Source organism: Lissotriton helveticus, chromosome 4_1, assembly GCF_964261635.1.
Source record: "Lissotriton helveticus chromosome 4_1, aLisHel1.1, whole genome shotgun sequence".
Lineage (NCBI taxonomy): Eukaryota > Metazoa > Chordata > Amphibia > Caudata > Salamandridae > Lissotriton > Lissotriton helveticus.
Genome location: NC_136063.1, coordinates 762,577,387 through 762,595,314, shown reverse-complemented (window position 1 = coordinate 762,595,314; position 17,928 = coordinate 762,577,387). Strand labels below are relative to the sequence as shown.

General features: G+C 44.6%; 1 protein-coding gene across 2 annotated transcripts in view; it reads left to right on the top strand.

Moving 5' to 3' along the window:
* Positions 1-17,928, top strand: part of TAF4B (TATA-box binding protein associated factor 4b) — a 309,374-nt gene that overhangs the window by 212,728 nt on the left and 78,718 nt on the right. For both annotated transcript variants that reach the window (XM_078687389.1, XM_078687390.1), the window contains 3 exons: positions 3,164-3,333; positions 5,923-6,053; positions 13,589-13,714. In XM_078687389.1, coding sequence (XP_078543515.1) covers positions 3,164-3,333; positions 5,923-6,053; positions 13,589-13,714 — 427 coding nt within the window. The remainder of the gene's footprint in view (positions 1-3,163; positions 3,334-5,922; positions 6,054-13,588; positions 13,715-17,928) is intronic.

The window sequence follows — 17,928 nt, the reverse complement described above, 5'->3', positions numbered from 1 at the left end:
ATGTTTCAAAGGTAAGACCTATTGGCTTTGCCAGTGCTTGTGCCCTTGGCGCCCTTTGTTGCCCATCCATCCACTTATGTGTTGTGATCTTGCCTATTATAAGACACAAGACATGTCATGGCTAGGGGCATACCCTTTGTGTGTCAGGGCACTCCATGTTATTATTATTTTTATTTTTTTACAACATAATTTTATTGTTGACAGACAGCACAATGCAAGGATCATACAGAGCACCCAAGATACAGAAGCAGGGTGACACATGAGTCAACATTTTTAACAGTAAAATAGGAAACATTACACAGAAAATAAAATGGAAGGAAACTGATACACAAAGAAAAGAAAAAAGAGCAAAACAACTGCGTCACATTGCCATTGGTCAAGAAATAGGCACACCATATTATTACAAGTTAATCAATAAATCTTGATTTGTATAGTGCTGGTAATATCCCGTGAGGGTATATAGGCGCTGAGAGTGCTTCTGTTGTGGGCTCAATTGAATAGCCGGGTCTGGAGTTATTTTCTGTATTCTAACAGAGATGTTGAGGTCCTGTTTGTGAAGTGGGAGGATGTTCCAGGACTACTCTGATAGATAGGAGGAGCATCCTCCACTGTTGCTGTGGGAGTGTGTGTGGGGGGGGGGTGAGGCAGAGTAAAGCGGTGTGCAGGTTTCTGGAGGGAAGGGTGAAGTTCAATCAGTGGTTGATGTACGCTGGTCCCTGGTTGTGGAGGGCTTTGAAGGCTTGGATCAATATCTTGAACTGGCTTCTCTTCTGATTGAGAAGCCAGTGGAGCTTCTTGAGGTGGGTAGTGAAGTGGTTCCATTTAAGAAGGTCTAGGAGGAGTCTGGCCACTGAGTTTTGTATTGTTTGCAGTCTTGGTATTGGTGCTGTAGTCCAGTTGGCTAGTGACCAGGGCTTGTGTGGCGGCACTTCTGGTGTCGATTAGAGCCACTTGAAAATCTTCAAGAGCATGAGAAGGATGAGTAAGCGGGCAGATGACTGCGTTTAACTGTCTCTTCATGGGGAGCCTACTGTCCAGGATGATGCTATGGTTGCGGGTGTGGTCGGGTGAAGTAGTTGTGGGTCCATGCGTCGCTCCATGGGAAGGTGTTGTTCCTGAAGATCAGCACTTCAGTTGTGTTTGTGAGTAGAAGGCAGTTGTCCCATCCAGTCAGCAATGCTAGTCATGCACCTGGTAGTTGGTCAGCATGGCGGAAGAGCCTTCTGACAGTGAGAGGATGAGCTGGGTATCGTCTGCGTAGGAAATAATGTTCAGTTAATGCGATCTGACGATGTTGGCCAATGGAGTCATGTAGGTGTTAAACAGGGTAGGGCTGAGGGATGCCACAAATGGTGTTCTGGGTTCCGAGGTGAATAAAGGAAGGTGGATGCTCTGGGTTCTTCCGGCTAGGAAGGAGGCAATCCACTTGAGGGAGTCTCCTTCAATTCCAATGTTGTGAGGGATTTTGATCAGGGTATGGTGTGATACTGTGTCTGAGGCTGCTGAGAGATCGAAAAGGATCAGAGGTACTGTTTTTCCTTGGTCGAGGAGAGTTCTGATGTCATCTGATGCTACAATTGGGGTGGATTTGGTGCTGAGGTTGGTGCTGGATCCGGATTGGGAAGTGTCGAAGATAGTTGTTCTCCAGGTGTTCTGTGAGTTGGCGGTTGATGGCCTTCTTGAGGGCTTTGGCAGGAAAGAAGACCAGAGAGATGGGGCGGTAGTTCTTGAGTTTGTTGGGGTCGGCAGATGGTTTCTTGAGTATGGGCTTGACTTGTGAGTGTTTCCATTTTTGAGAAGGTGGCCGTGGTGATGGATACATTGAAGATGGCTATGAGCTCGAGGCTGATAGTCCTACTCCAGAGGTTGAAAATGTGGTGTGGGAAGGGGTCAGTAGGTGCTCCTGAGGGACATATTTCAGGATGCCTCCTGTTTTGTGTGGTGAGCTGGTCCCAAGTGGTGAGGAGGCTGTCATGCTTCTCATTCGTGGGTGTGAAATGGATGAGGATGTCTGTGGTTTTGAGGTTCCTGTAGATCTTGTCGTGAAAGAAGCCAGCCAGGGAGTCAGAGGTCCTATGAAGGGGTCATTTTTTTCGGTGGCTATGGAGCTGGAGAACTCTGACGATGTTGTAGAGTTCCTTGCTGTGGTTGGAGCTTGCTTCAATGCGTATGACCAGGGCATTCCTTTTTGTGTTTTTTAGGAGACGATGGTATTGGTTGAGGGCTGTTTTAATGTTGTTCGATCCGTGAAGTCCATGCTGGTGCACCATTCAAGCCTTTTGCAGGTTCGTGTCATGGTTCTTAGTTCCATAGTGTACCAACTGGCTTGCTTGGATGACCTCTTGAGCTTGGTGTGGGTTTATCAGGGGCGATTCGGTCTGCAGTCTGTGATCCAGGGGGACAAGTAATTAGCAATCAGGCCTAGAAGTTGATGTTTGGACTCCCTTTTCGATGTAGAACTGCCACTGGAGCAGTGGAACTGTATATAAAAATAATGTGTCAATTAGGCAAGTAAAAGAACTCTGCCACTCCTCTACTTCTGTTTTTGGACCAAAAGAAGTTGAATCAAATTCAGGAACGTATGTGGATTTAATAAAGCTCCTTGGCGTAGATCGTCTAGGATGTTAATTGTCATGTGCTAAAAACAGAAATTACTTCTCTCGAGTTAGATACTGTTGTGGTCTAAATGTATCTGCAGTGTGCATGCACCCTTGTATTAGATATTGCCTAGTTCCTGTGCATCTCCGACTGCAGGGCAACCTACAGTGGTAGGACAAGAACCGCAGGCTCAGTGAAAAGTTTCTAGACTCGTATCTCCATGTCACGATTCCTCGATTGCTTTCATCTCCAGTCAAGCCCCCACTCCCCTTTTTTGGTGGCTCTGCTTGCCTTGTCCCCTTTATGGCTTGTGAGGGTCAACACCAGTTGTTTAAGATGGTGATATAAGAAGAGGTGAGTATAATTTATTCCTTACTAGCTGTATTTGATCAAAGTACATTACTCGCGACTGCCTTGCCAGTGTGTTTAGATGCATCCTTGCAGCGCTAGCCTGTCATTTGTTTGGGATTTTCTAGCCCACAGTGTCTGCAGTTGAACTGAGCTTTTTGCCGATGCGGGCTTAGACCAGAAGTCTAAAATCACAAAATCCAATTTGTTCTTCCAGAGATGAGGATGACATCAATGATGTCACTTCAATGGCTGGAGTCAACTTGAATGAAGAGAACGCGTGCATCTTGGCAACTAATTCCGAGTTGGTGGGCAGGTTGATACGCTCTTCCAAAGAAGAACCCTTCCTTTCTATTGGGCCACTGCAGGCTAAAATTCTAGAACTGGGTAAGAACATAATTAACGTGTGCCATTCAGATGTGTTTTGTAGATGCAAAGCCAATATTAGAGTGAAAAAACTCGTTTTTGCACAGTGCCAGTGGCACACCATTGCTGATGTTCTTAAATATCCTTATTGTCTACGTTTATAAGACAACGTAAAGTGTTTTTTTCCTCTATTGTTTTTTTAACTTTCATCATTCTAATGTTTAATGTACTATCCATGAAGTGGTGAAAAGGGGGTCTGGGTTTCTACAGAGCCGGATTACTGGCTATGCCTTAGTACATTAGATCCTCTGGCAAGTAGGTGCCAGTGAGGGGGGTCGTGTTTTTAAAATTACATTGCCCATCAGAGCTTCTACAAAGTAGGACCTACTTTTCTGTTGAAAAACTCAAAGCTCATCTTAAATGTTGCCTGACTTGTACATCTATCTCTGCTGGATCCTTGAATGCAAACGCTGTAAGTTTTTTTTCCTGAAAAAACAAAAGCAGCAGTGTTTTATGTGCAGCACCTTAACTGTGAGATACTCCTGCTGGCATAAACATGTTCTCCTGTACGATCCACTCTGTATCAATTATCGAACATAAAAGAATAAGAGCCATTAGGACAGTCACACTTGAACAGCAGGTTCACTTGCCACGGAAGTTCCTTATTGGCATTAGACCAATGGACCTGCAGGTTTTTACACAAACACCGCTCACACCGAGCCACCCACCTCTGTAGCACTCACCCTCCCGACCTGTTGCACCGAAGTCGAATCCAGTAGCCTCTAACTCAGTTATTTACTTAACTCTAACCTAGTGGCTGCTTTTTAAAATGTTGTTATGCACCCACGTGCTCGGAACGTGGCTAGCTTGAAGGGCTTCAAGCATGTTGTTTGCATTTCCGAATATCCCATCTCCCACCCATCTGCATAAGGCCACCCTTTCCGCTGTCCTTTACCCTGCCTGCTCACTAAGGGTGGGCGTAGTTCGCAAAGTAGCGCTACGCGAAGCGCACTCCGCACTTCGCGAACTGCACGTAGCACTACGCGAGCTGCGTAGTAGCATGTTCGCACTGTGCAAGATGCGTTTTCAATGATTGCACTGTGCGGACAAGCATCCGGCACTGTGCAAGCATTGAAAACTGCATCTTGCACAGTGCGAGCTGTAGTTTTCTGCTGCTCGAGTAGATTATTACTCGAGCGGCAGCTTTCTCAACACGAACAGGTAGTTTCTCATTGAGAGCGGTCGCGAGCATGCGCAACCACTCACAATGAGAAACCTGACCTCCTCGCGTTGAGAATCTCGCCGGGATGTCATTTTGCTTGGTCGCGAACATGACGTTCAGGACCGCGAACAAGCAAAAAATGACCGCTGCACTACGCTACGCTGCACTACGCATGTTCGCACTGTGCTACGTGCAGCTCGCGTAGTGCGAAGTTGCGAAACCTTCGCAAACTCCGCTAGCGTAGTGCTTCGCCCAGGGTTACTGCTCACACTCCACAAACGTAGTAAAATGCTCCTCACTGGCCTGTAGCTTCCAGCAGAAGGGATGGACATCTGGCTCCTCCTTTACGTTACCCTTTCACGGTGATACTGTAACCTGCAACCTAGGAGTCTGTGGAAGGCATGGAGGGATGAGGAGCACATCAATATAGCCCAACATGGCCTACCTATGAGAACTTAATAGGATGCATGGTGCAGGAAGTCTCCTGTCCTCCCTCTTGGTCAATGTGGCCACAGTATGGTACTGGTGCCAGCCCACTTAACGTAGGCTCCGCTACTACTGCGGCGCACCTGCTTTCCTGACCTCCGCCCTCGGTGTAAAGTTACCTGTTAATGAATCTTGTTCGGTTGCGTTGTTTGGTCCATGTCTAAGCCCTGCTGCTTCCGGTTGGCGAGGCAGCGCACCAATCACGATATCTGTATTTGCATAGACGGCCGAGAAATCAGATTTCAAAATATTCTTCGGTGCACAGAGTATTAATTCATCATATTTTGGCATTAAAAAGTGATTGATGCACGGCCATAAAAAAATTTCACTTAAGATAATCTGATTTACTTGCTGTGAAGACTGAATTTAATGGCAATGCTAACACGCTCCTTCTCCAGCGGGATTTCTTGGCATGCTCAGTTAAACTGTAGGCCTCTTTTTGAGAGGACAGGAAGCCGTGCTCAAGAAATGGACGTTTTAAATGCGAAAACACTGTTCGTTGCAGGACTGTCCAACGGAGAAACTTGATATGTTTGTGTTCCACTAGCTGTATGAAGGGCTGGTGGCATTAGTATCTGCAGCTAAGGCATTGCAAACCTTCTTCCCTTGCCTTCCAATGACTTTCTTGGATTTTATTTCTTATGAACGATGTGACCTTGTAAGAACATTCCCTGGGGCAGATTACAGCAATGTCTAGATTTCATGACGCCGGGGGCATTTTTTTTATTAATGCATTTCCTAATATCTTTGAAGTTGTGAATCACAGTGAGAATTCTAATCCCCAAACCTTTGTTCGTAATAGGCATGACTTCCAGGGGGAGCAGGGAACCTGCTGTGCTCATTATTTCGATTATCTCCTCCGTTTTTGTGCACATGATGATTTTTTTTCCTGCATTCAACAGGTAAAAGGCATGGCGTTCTGGAGCTCACCTCTGATGCTGTGACCCTCATCTCCCAAGCTACGCAGGAGCGCTTGCGAGGGCTGGTTGAAAAACTGACTGTAGCCGCACAGCACAGAGCAGCCATGTATAAGGTAAACCCCATTTTAGGAAGCGAGTGTCTCTTGAATTCATGGTCTGCGTAGTTGTATAATCTGTCACAGCGTTTCTTCAGGGGATCACAATGTAGAAGAAGGAGTCCTGGTGATAAAACAAACACTGACAAAGCCATTCGTTTTGGCTTTTCTATCATGGAAAGGTTGTGTCTCCCTGATGACATTGACGAGCGAACGATATGCTGATGCACTATATGACAAGAACGACTTGCTGTGTGATTGACTGCTAATTAGACCGCTTTACTTTGTAAATGCTAAATACCTGATCTCAGCCGAGCAGCGCTGTGAAACGAATCCATGTTTTGAGCGCGAAAACGTTTTAACTTTAAATTTGCACCGCGTCGATTGATTTTAAAAATTGCACTGTGTAGAAATTTTAAATTACCTCGGTAAGATCCTCACATTCAAAACACTTGTCACCCCTGTAGCCCTGGTCCACCGCAAGCGCTAGGCTTGTTTGTGTGGAGGGTGCAGGGCGGTACCTTCTTCCGGCTTCCGGGGCAGGCACTGATTGGGCAAGCGAGTGTGTAGAGGCGGAGCTGAAGACTAGCCCGTCCTCTACATAAACCGGATATTCCCTATGACGCGCAGCGAAGACGCGCGGCGACCGCGCCACTGCCGCGCCAAAGACAAGCCTAAGACCAGCCCGTCTGCGCCCGTCCGGGCCAGGTCGGGACAAGGGGCATGGAACCATACCCCACTAGTCCGAACTATCACAGGTATGAGCTCCGACCAACTAAGAGCCCTACGGCCTGCTAAACATAGCAATTGTACCGTGCTAACCCCATCAGGTAGCACAGTTTGCACGAATTGTAACTTCGCCCTTACAAACATCCAACCCCACCCCGATCCAAGATCCTGCACTTTAATACCATCTCCACGGCCAAAGCATGCCTCTTGCGAATTTTCTTTTTATAGCGTTAATTGCAGATCTTTACCGCAGCCCAAACTTGACATCCTCACCTTTTTACTAGACAAGGTACCAAGTGTCCTGTTCCTAACGGTAACATGGTTACACGAAAGCTCTGGCCCAGATATAGCAACCGCTCTCCCTTCAAACTACGCCATCGTAAGGAGAGATAGACAGGGCCAAGTAGGTGGTGGTATTGCGATCATTTTTCGCAGAGAACTTTTTTGCAACCTGGAGCCTGTCAATATTCCAGACTGTGAGGCTGCATTTTTTTAAATCACTCTAAACCCTAATTTCACGCTCTCCGGGCTCCTAATATACAGGCCCCCCGGAAATGCAAACACATGGGCTGCAAACCTGGCAAATTATATCACCCCCTTTCACCTCGATTCCAAAAACTTTACAATACTTGGTGACCTAAATTTGCACCTTGAGGACTCTACAAATACGACATGCTGCAACTTAATGGATGACCTAGCAGCACTTAATATGACACTACTTAATTCAGGACCTACACATAAGGCAGGACACTTACTGGACTCCATTTTCTCCAATATCCCCGGACTAAAATGGGTTCAAACTAGTCCTATATGTTGGTCAGACCATCATCTCCTTCATTTCTGCCTTACTTTATCTAATGTCCCCCAAACAAATACGGCCTGGCCAGCTACTACCATGAGAAATTGGAAGCCTCTTGATGTAAAAAAACTAAACCAAACCCTCGCCAATAAACCTCCTATCCATGCCCTGAATATGGAAAGTATAGCCGAAGCAACCCACTGATGGCTGGAGAACGCAGCTGACAAATGTCTTCCTCCAACTCAGGCCAAAAGGAATGTCCATCGCCCCCCAGCCCCTGGTTTAACGAACTCCTTAAAACCGAAAAATCAAAATGCAAAGCCCTTGAAAGGCAGTGGCGGAAGGACTACACTCAAGAAAAAAAGATGATATACAACAAAGCCAGAAATGTTTCCACTCTTCCTGTATTAAAGCTCGTGCCTTATACGTAGCAAATACTATAAGCTCTGCCGCGAATAAAGCAAAGACACTCTTCAACACGGTAAAGGACCTTGCAGGTGCTCAAACAATCGCAACGACCCGTCCTTTAAATAAAATACAATGCCAGGACCTTGCCTCCTTTTTCAATGAAAAAATTTAAAAAATCATTGCTAACATAAATTCATTTTCCGCCGGAAATGGCCCACAGGAAGACGTCCCCGAAAAATTGGACAAATTGAACATTTTAGAGCGATGGCCTCTTATAACTGAGGAATCTCTAAAATCCTCTTTCAAGACCATCACATCAGGCTCCCCTCGTGATCCAGTACCCGTTAGCGTCCTGAAACAGATTGACACCCCCTCCCTGACCATTATAGCAGACGCTTTAAATTCTTCCCTTCAACTCTCTACAGTTCCATCATACTGGAAACACGCCATGGTTAACCCACTTTTGAAAAAACCCTCAGCTGACCCTGCAATCTTTGCAAATTACCGACCAATATCTCTGCTCCCGGCCTTTTCCAAACTCTTGGAAAGGCACATACATTCTGCCCTTACTCTCTTTACAGAGGAAAACGACCTCCTTCACCCAACTCAATCGGGCTTCAGAGCAGGATTCTCCACTGAGACCGCCCTGCTGGGTGTGACCGAAAACATCAGGAGACTCTTGGATGATGGTCAAACGGTCGCACTCATTCTATTAGACCTGAGTGCGGCCTTTGACACCATCTCACATAGTAAACTCCTGGCCACACTCGAGAGAAATGGTATCCGTGGCGACGCATTAAAATGGATCGAGTCCTTCCTAACAGATAGGACTTTCCAGATTAAATCTACCCTTGCCTGCTCTGATACCTTTAATGCCCCACATGGAGTTCCCCAGGGCTCCATCCTGAGCCCGCTGTTTTTCAACCTTTACCTCTGACCCTTAGCCGACCTAGTTGACAGCGTGGGACTCAACCTCATGACCTACGCTGATGACTCTCAAATTATTTTCTCATTGTCCGACCCAAAACCCTCAGCCTCTTCCCTTCTCAAACACGGGCTCCAAAAAATCTTCAGCTGGATGTCCACCAACCAGCTAAAATTAAACGGTGATAAAACCGAGATCCTCTTGCTAGGAAAAAACAAAGAGCTATGGAACTCCTCCCATTGGCCCCCCGAATTGGGAAATTTCCCCACTCCAGTAACTCAGGTAAGAAACCTAGTGGTCATCATTGATAATGCCCTATCGTTGAAACAACAGGCAAATAAAGTGGCAGGTCTTTGTTTCACCATTATGAAGTGGCTGAAAAAGATCCTATGGATGCTGCCCCTTGCCACCCAAAAGACTGTAGTCAACGCACTGATTACATCGCGTCTTGACTACGGCAATATTCTTTATCTGGGATCAAATCAGGCAGTCATCAAACGGCTACAGCTGGTTCAAAACTCAGCCGCGAGACTCCTGTGCAGAATACCAAAAACCGCCAGGGTGTCAAAACATCTGAACGATCTACATTGGCTCAGGGTGGAAAACTGTATCAGTTTTAAAGCCCTGAGCTACATGTTCAGGATAAAATCAAAAACGGCACCGGAATATTTGCAATCACTAGCCACGCCCTACCTACTAGCGAGAATTCTGCGCTCCCAAACAGCAGCAAACTTCACGGTCCCCAGGTTCAGATTGACAAGAATGGGAGGACGATCTTTCTCTGTCAGAGGGCCTATTCTGTGGAACACACTTCCCCCACACATACGCAAAGAAGATAACTACATCAGGTTTAGAAAGAATATAAAGACTTGGCTCTTCCAGAAACAACTATGCTAAATCCTGCTCATCATATACTTTTGCTCAACCTCATGTCATAGGCGCCGGGAAACCCTTCTTGGGTAGCTGTGCGCCATACAAGTGTAAAAAATAAATAATAAATAAATAAAGCATGAAACTGGAACCAGCCACATCAGCAGTATAAACCTACCTCGCTAACGAATGTGTAATAAAAGTGCAAGCCTCCCACACATATACCGAGTGATATTGCAGGCAGCAACTATTCCTCTGCTAACATGACTAGCTACAGCACAGTCTACAACAACGCAAGCTTTCCTTGGAGCACTTCCATTGTGCACCTGGAGTTGTCCTATTGAATGACCTCCAAGTGGATGAACAGCATGTCAAGGTGACATAGAGCGCAGGAGGAGTCTAAAGGCAATGGCTATCTAGAAGAAAGTTGAGATTGTGTTTGACTTAACAGCACTCAATCACTTACTTGTACGATCTCATCTGCATATTGTGTTCATTTAAGTTCTAGAGGGGTCATGTGGCATATGGTGTCCAGTGAGGGAAGCCACCTCTGGTGCATTGTGTTCAGTGCTTGGGCCTCCTTCAGTATATTTTGTCCTGTGCTGGAGATCTGACCAGCAGAATTGGTTCCTTGTTTTGTAATTGTATTCTGGTAACATCTCCTACGTAATAATAATTTTAAAAAAAACTTAATACTGCTTTCAATTCAGTATGTCATTTACTTCTTGAAGTCCCCTGTGAAAAACTGGGCCCAGGTCTAGATACTGTTATGGAATATCGGTGCTGCTTTTAGAAGGCCCACTTGGCATATTGTGTTCAGTCTGTCCTGTTCTAGAGTCCTCATTTGGAACACTGTGAGCACCACTGGAATCCTGTATGAAGTGTTACAGGAAGCTTTTGATTAGTCCGTTGGGGTGGTGTGTGTGGGGGCATTGGTGGATGTTAGGGGTATGGATGTGGGTGAATCCAGTGGTGGTTGGATGGATGGACGTGGCTTTGGATGTACGATAGGGTGGATGCATGATATGCGGATAGATGGGTTAGTGAGTGATCTGTGTTAGTGGATGTCTAAAAGTGTGTGTGAATGCACAGGTGAGGCATGGATGGGTGGCTGAGGTGTGTTATCTGAAATGTTGCGTGAAAGCCTTTGTATATTAGTTGAAATAGTGTTTAATCCTTTAGGTCTTTGTGGCTGGATTGATGTTTGAGCGGTTGTGCAGCTGGCAGATGAAGGCGACCAGTAGATGCATGAATGAGTCTGCGGGTGTATAGAAGCGGGGCTGGATGGAGTGTTTGAGCGAAAGGATGATCTTGGAGAATGTATTGGTGGTAGTGTGGGTAGATTGAAACAATGTTGAATGGGAATTTGCTGGAGGATTCTTAGTGAGTTTGTGTTTAAGGACCGATCTTCTACTTGTGCAGATATACGATCTCGTGTGAAGGTCTTGGGCAGTTTTGTCAGTGAGTAGCTTAGCATATATTTTAATGTTGTTGCATTCTGCAACTTGCATGTATTTTGCCATTACAGTTGCTGGATTAGGAACCGTCATATTGAATGAGAGATTGCCGTCTAAGCAGGCATCAGATGCTGTCTCTGTAAACTCTCATCTGGCTTGTGCTTTTAAAATAAGTCACTCCAAAGGATACTGCGTTATTCCGTGATTTTCGATTTTCTGATCTTACTGCCGATCATATAAACAAAATAAAAGGTGAGGCACCCTAGATAAACGGTTTGTTTGTTTTCATGTTAAACAAGCATTCTTGTTGGATAAGCAGTTGACCGCATTGGAGAAAAGAAAATATGGCATTACTTTGAGATCTAGTTTAGTTTTTGCTTTCCTGGAGGCCTTCTCTGATGGACATAAGGTCGTTTTTGGCAGAATTTTCTTTAAAGCGCTCGGACACCTTCGGGTAAAGTTCGCGCTATTTAAAAACGCATAAATGATAATAATTATAAATAACCATATTCGTGATCCAAATTTCTCAGCAGACGCTCCTATAAGGCAAGGTAAGGGTTTTGCCAGTAGGTGGCACCAAATCACAAGAACACGTCAGACAATGTGTTTTTATATTAGACAACCGTGCGGTGCTCCAGTGACAGAAGCGTTGAAAATCGTTCTGCTTTACCTGCCCAAACGTTTCGATAAGTGGTCGCTAACTTGCTTCCAAAACACCAATCCCTACTTACTGACTAGAGGCTATCGTTTTCAGCGAATACATTTCCTGTAAATAGCAAGCAGTACTCGGAACTCTATAAACTAAAAGCCGTTGCTAGCCCCGAGCGCGCCTAGGCTGAAATGCGTCACGTGCACGCGCCTTTGGTCGGGCTCATGTCCATTGGTTGACCGTGCGTTTGCTTTGTGTACAATGTGTTTCTCTATCGCATGCGCAGTGAAGATACGTTGCTCGAAGTGTTCCTCGGACTCTGCCCTCTGAAGTCGACCATTGCCTCCCTTTTTAGTATTTTATGCATTCATTTACATACAATAGACCACTGTTTATGGTTTGACGAAGCTGCGTTGCATTACGATGGAACAGGTGACATTGTTATGTCCTGTTGGCCTCTGGTGTCCATAGAAGTGAGTGTAGTGGAGCCTGAGCTGATGTCCGCTTCCTCAAACTCCTTCATCATCTCCTGATGAATGACGAGTTGAACAAAGACTGATGTTACGAACCATCGCGAGCCCAGGGACAATCCCATTGAAGCCACTCCTACAAAATGTGATTGTTGACTTCCAGTAGTGGTAGTATTGCACAGCCATATAAAAACTGTAATGCTGAATCAATGATATATTGTAAAAATGCATAGCACAACATACTAAAACAGAAAGTAAACGCCCCTAGTGTTAGCCATTGTGGAACCTTGGAGCGTTAGCCAAGAGACCTGGCCTTGAATCAAGGAAGAGCTCCATATGCAAATCATTAGAGTGCTCCTGCAGATACCCACCCAGTACAATGCTTCAGTTTGTAGGATGCCTCGATGTTTTATTGGCTTCTTGAGAAAGTGCTATAAAATCTGATTCCAGGCTACAGATTTTAGATTGTCATTTTAAGTCCTCCACATGAGACCTTAAAGAACACTTTGCTTATCCAGCAGGGTATCTGTTTAATCTGTGCTCTAAAAGTTCTTGTCATGCAAGTGTTGGTTTTCCAACATATTTGACATTGCAGAACTGGGTGTTGTACATTTTCTTTTCTTTACTATCATGTATCTTAGCTCCTGGAATTATGGCTGACCTAGGTCACTGGCTTTTCATATACATATGTCCATTGGGGTAAGCTGCAGAGTCCAGATGCAATTCTCTATATGTTATGTAAAAACTGCTCACTTGTGTGAACTCAAGTTCTTGTGGTCCTCTGTTTTCCTTTCCTACCCACACACCTTCTTTCCCAGCTGTTTCTTCTTATTAATGTGCACTAGGTAGTCTGTCTTGGAGGTGCTCAAATCAAGTAAAGGAGTGAAGTAGGTTTGTGGTGGCAGGCCCTGGGAGTGCGATAGGTTTTGCATGTTGTAGAGCCTTATTTTGAATCTGTCATAATCTTGAGACTTTTCACTAGCAGATTTGATGTTCTATACCAAATTTAGCAGGAATTTGAAATGACTTTACCAGCTTCCCACCAGCATTACTTCGTGGTTTGCAACATCTCTTAGGCATTAAAATGGACTTCAATTATGAGCCGACCGTTCTGTTGTCTGAATACTTTGCTAACTGCCCTAATTGTGCACGTACGTTTTTTTTAATGTAATGTGTTTTTACATCTTTTAATTGGGATTCTGGTATTATTTGTTAACTCGCAGTGTTAATTGCCTTCTTTTCTTAGGGGAGTGATAAATATATTCAATATAGCGATACAAGATCACAGCTAAAATTTCTAGAGCAACTCGACCACTTGGAAAAAAGGCGGAAGAATGAAGAGGAGCGAGAAATGTTGCTAAGGGCAGCTAAGGTTAGTTTTTTTCTTTATCTTGCCTCCTACCGTCTTAACAATAATTTGTGAGCATTTTCACGTTGGAATGTGCATTTCTGGATTATTAAAATATTAATCTGACGGTTATTAATGGTGCTAAAAATAAGAATGAAGTGGTTGTAATCTTAATAGAGTATTGCTCTTGGGAGTGAAATATGAACTCCTGCTGTACATGAATGCCCTCTTGTGCCTCATATGCTTATTTAGCCTGCATCCTTTTGCTATGTTACGGTAAGCAGCGGTGGTTTGGCATAATATATAATCTGCAATTTGAGCATTTCAGATTTATAACCTGATTCGGTTAGTTTCCCAAGATACTAGAACATAGTCGAGAGGCAACAATGCAAAGAACACATGAGCGAAGTCAGTGTGACACACATTAGAAAGAACTGAAACCAAGAGGTCCTTCCATTGATTTTTTTGAATCTTCATTTCTTCTGCACCGGTTATTGTTGTGCGCAGCCAACGTGTTTCACTCAGTTAAAGGCTTACTCAGGGCAAATATACAGTGTAGATTCTGACACTTACTGAAAGCTCCAACACAGCGTCGTAATTCACACACTCATGCGCTGCACATATTCTTGAGACAGCACTCAAATAGTGAAGTGTCAGTTGTTTGTACAAATTAGATCTCGATGCCAAACCTGGGTCACTTTTGTGTGTTTGATGTACTGCTCAAAGTGGCAAAGGTTTTCTCAGATGTGAGTCCTGTGCTCACTGTGCCACTCAAACCAAGCTACACCCGACTAATTAGTCCCAGTCAGAGTGAAACCAGTCATGCTTGTTTTCCGGTGTAGGGGAGCGCTTGTCTTGTCACTTCGTTATGGACTGTTCCTATTGGAGCAGGGTCAAGACTGGTTTCTATATGGCTGAATTGAAAGTGACGTGGCATGGTGGGCATAAGAACGATTGGTTGGAATGCTATGCCAAGCGATTACTAATTGTTTGTCTTATTGCATATGTTTCAGTCCCCATCAATCCCTCTCCCCCATCACATTTTGTGTTTATTTAATTGGGAACATTTATCATATTATACACTGTAATTCTGCTCAGAAGGGAGAGCGTGCCAGTGTTACTCCTCGTCCTGGACTGTCTAAGAGGTCTTGGATTATTTTTACTAGTCTGGTTCAATCCGTAGTCCTGTATACTCTCAGATATTTAACCCTTCCAGCTGCATCAAGTCAAGAAAGAACATTAAGCCAAGGATTCATTTCTGCTTTGTCACTGGGAATAGGACTTTTTTCCACAGTTTATTCAAAACCAGAGTATGTCCTAAATATCTTGCACATTCTGTAGACTACTGATAGAAAATCCAGAGACTACTACATATAAGAGAACGAAAAACAATGTATACAGTTGTCCCAATCACTGGACCATTGGAGACACCTCACCACTGCATCTTTTTTAAACCAATAATATCTTTCAGAAAGATAGCACAGGACATGACTGTATGCCAATTGGAAATCTTTCCCTAGGCAGCAGTCTTTTTTTCAGTTGCTGAAGGTAGGATTGCTTTGAGATCGGAATGACAGACCGTTTTTGTTGTGCGCCCATATTTCAGGCTGCCAGAGAAATACTGAGGAGATTACCTGGAGCCCCAGAACATAAATAATGCTGCTCAGGTTAGTGTAGCAGGGTGTAAGGCGATTAAGATTTATTGTTCCCAAGATAAATGGGGTAGATCATATATGGCTAAAGATAAAAAGAAACGTTTCTGTCCAGAGCTGATTACAGACTAGAATGGGACGCAGCTTGTATTCAAGTAAAGAGCATATCTAGCATTGTCAAATTTAATCTCATACAATACAAATTCATGCACAGAGTTTTCCTTAACATCACTGAAGCCAAAATACAACTACACTGGACACCCAGCAGACTTTTAAAGATGTGAGGGGAGCCAACGCAGACTTCCAGCATATTGCATGACGATTCCTGCACATACAGAGCTTATGGGTAGGGTGATATTTTGCAGCTTGTATCCTGCCCGGATTCACATACTGGTCATTGTTCTGCCATCCAGTGGTTGGGTCCAGAAAGACTCTTTTTCATTCCTTTACTTTGTTTTGCCCTGGCATCAAAATCGACCATTTGGTGGTATGGTCCCTCCTTGGATGACATCAGACATACACCCTTCTGTGTGGTAACCATTTTCAGATTATTATTTTTTTGCTATTTATTTTGGAAGCACAAATAAGAGCTCTGGATCGAAAAGAAGATAATTATTGAAGAAACACTGGAAAACACAATCCTAAAAAAAAACTCAAAATACTGACCTACATCGAGAGAAAAACCCCAAACCGTTTCAGCAGGGCCCAAAAGGACATTGACTGCACGGGTCATAGAATAAAAAAAGTTTGCAGCACAACTCCTGTTTTGGGGGCCTGCTCTGGAGTTCTGACGGAATGCAGTCTCAGCGCGGGGACGCACTGTTTTCCTGTGTAACCATGCGCTTAATAAATGTTTTTATTATTATTTTTAATGTTTCGCAATATCTGCCATCACAAATTCTCCCAAAAGGACAGCCAAAAGGTATGTATCCTGTGTATGCTGGTGGACTATTATTTGGAGGTCTGTAAAGCATATGCTTCATTCCAGCCCAAGCCTCACTGAAGACCACAGAGAAACAAAGGTGCGTTCACCGCACAATGGTGGAAATGCATAAACATACTCCCTGGGAAGATCTCAATGTATTGAGTGACAAGAAGAAATCGGAGGGAACAGAGTCAATGCTAAGAATTTTTGAAAAAAGGGTCAACCCCAATAAAAACGCACCAAAAGAACATGAGGGCTACAAATACTAAGTAGCATTGCTGGTGCATTAGCATGCAGATCAACTGGAGAATTGAAGTCAAATCACCCAAAACCAAACCATCTCCAAAAATATTGGCAGTTGAGGGAAAGCGCAAGCACAAAGAGCATCCCGTATCTGGCCTTGACTCTGAAAGGCTATGAAGACCGCTGGAGGGAGAGAAACGCCAGAAAATGGACCTTTAGTCGTCACCTAAGTGGAGGGTGCTAATGCTTGACATGGAACATTATACTCTCAAGGTCGAAAGAAGAAAAACTGAAGCTTGAAGCCGAAATGCAGGCTTTACTTCAGCAATTTGAGTTTGACTCCGTGCAGATGTACAAGATTCCAACCTTCCTGCTCAAGAGAAAGATCCAGAGGTAGAACAGCCAGAGCTGGTGCCTCCTGCCAATCAGAACCTATAGCGAAACCGGAAGTTGAAATTGTGGAGGACAAAAGATAGCCCTTGGAAAGTCTGAGTAAAATTCTTTGTCAAGTAAGACTCACTAAATGAAGGGTGGCAGGATGTTGAAACTGATTCTCCAGAAGAAGGGTAGGCATGTAGCCTTCTAGGAGCTTGCCCCCAGATTACATTGCTACATACATTCATCAAAGATATGAAGTCCGGTGTTGAGGATGCATTGCACAGTCGAGGCGATGCATTATTTCCAAAGAGCTATCAGGCTGCAATGTGAGATCCTGCATTGTGATTGAGGCTGCCATCAACAAGGGATTTTAGATGCTTGCGCCTGCATCAGGAAAGCTTTGCAAAGTTGGCAGTTCCGAGGTGGGCTGTGGGGTCGATGCAGAATCCTTGCATCAGGAAAACCCTGGGAGCCGGGGCGATTCATCCTTTCCGAAGGCGCTGGAGATGTGCAGCAGAGCAAATTAGTTGGTTCTGCTGGATCTACAGAGGGGCTGGCAGAGGGCCTTCAGGCCCACTTCAAAGGGTCCAGGACCGGGCTGGCACTACATGGCTAGGTAGGACTCACAGATAGACAGAGTCCAGGTGCTGGGCTGAAGGCTGTTGGAGCCTCTAGGAGGAATACACAAAGCTCAACTGTCAGCTGCTCCCAGTCATGTGACAGACAGGCTGCAGTTTAGCATTTGAGGATTTTCCATTACAGTTCCAAAGACACCAAACATGAACTGGTCACCTGCTCCCATTTGAAATGATCACTTATTAAATGTAATAAGGTAAGTCCAATGTTATACTTTGGGAGAGATGGGCCTTGCAGAAGTGAAAAATGAATTTAACAGTTATCCCTACCAGGATATGTAAAACTTAAATACATGTGTAGCTTTTTAAATCCACTGCACTCTGCCATCTGGGATGCCCGGGACCTTCCCTAGAGGTGACTTCAATGTATTAATAGAGGAGAATTTGGGCATGGCAAAGGGCTGA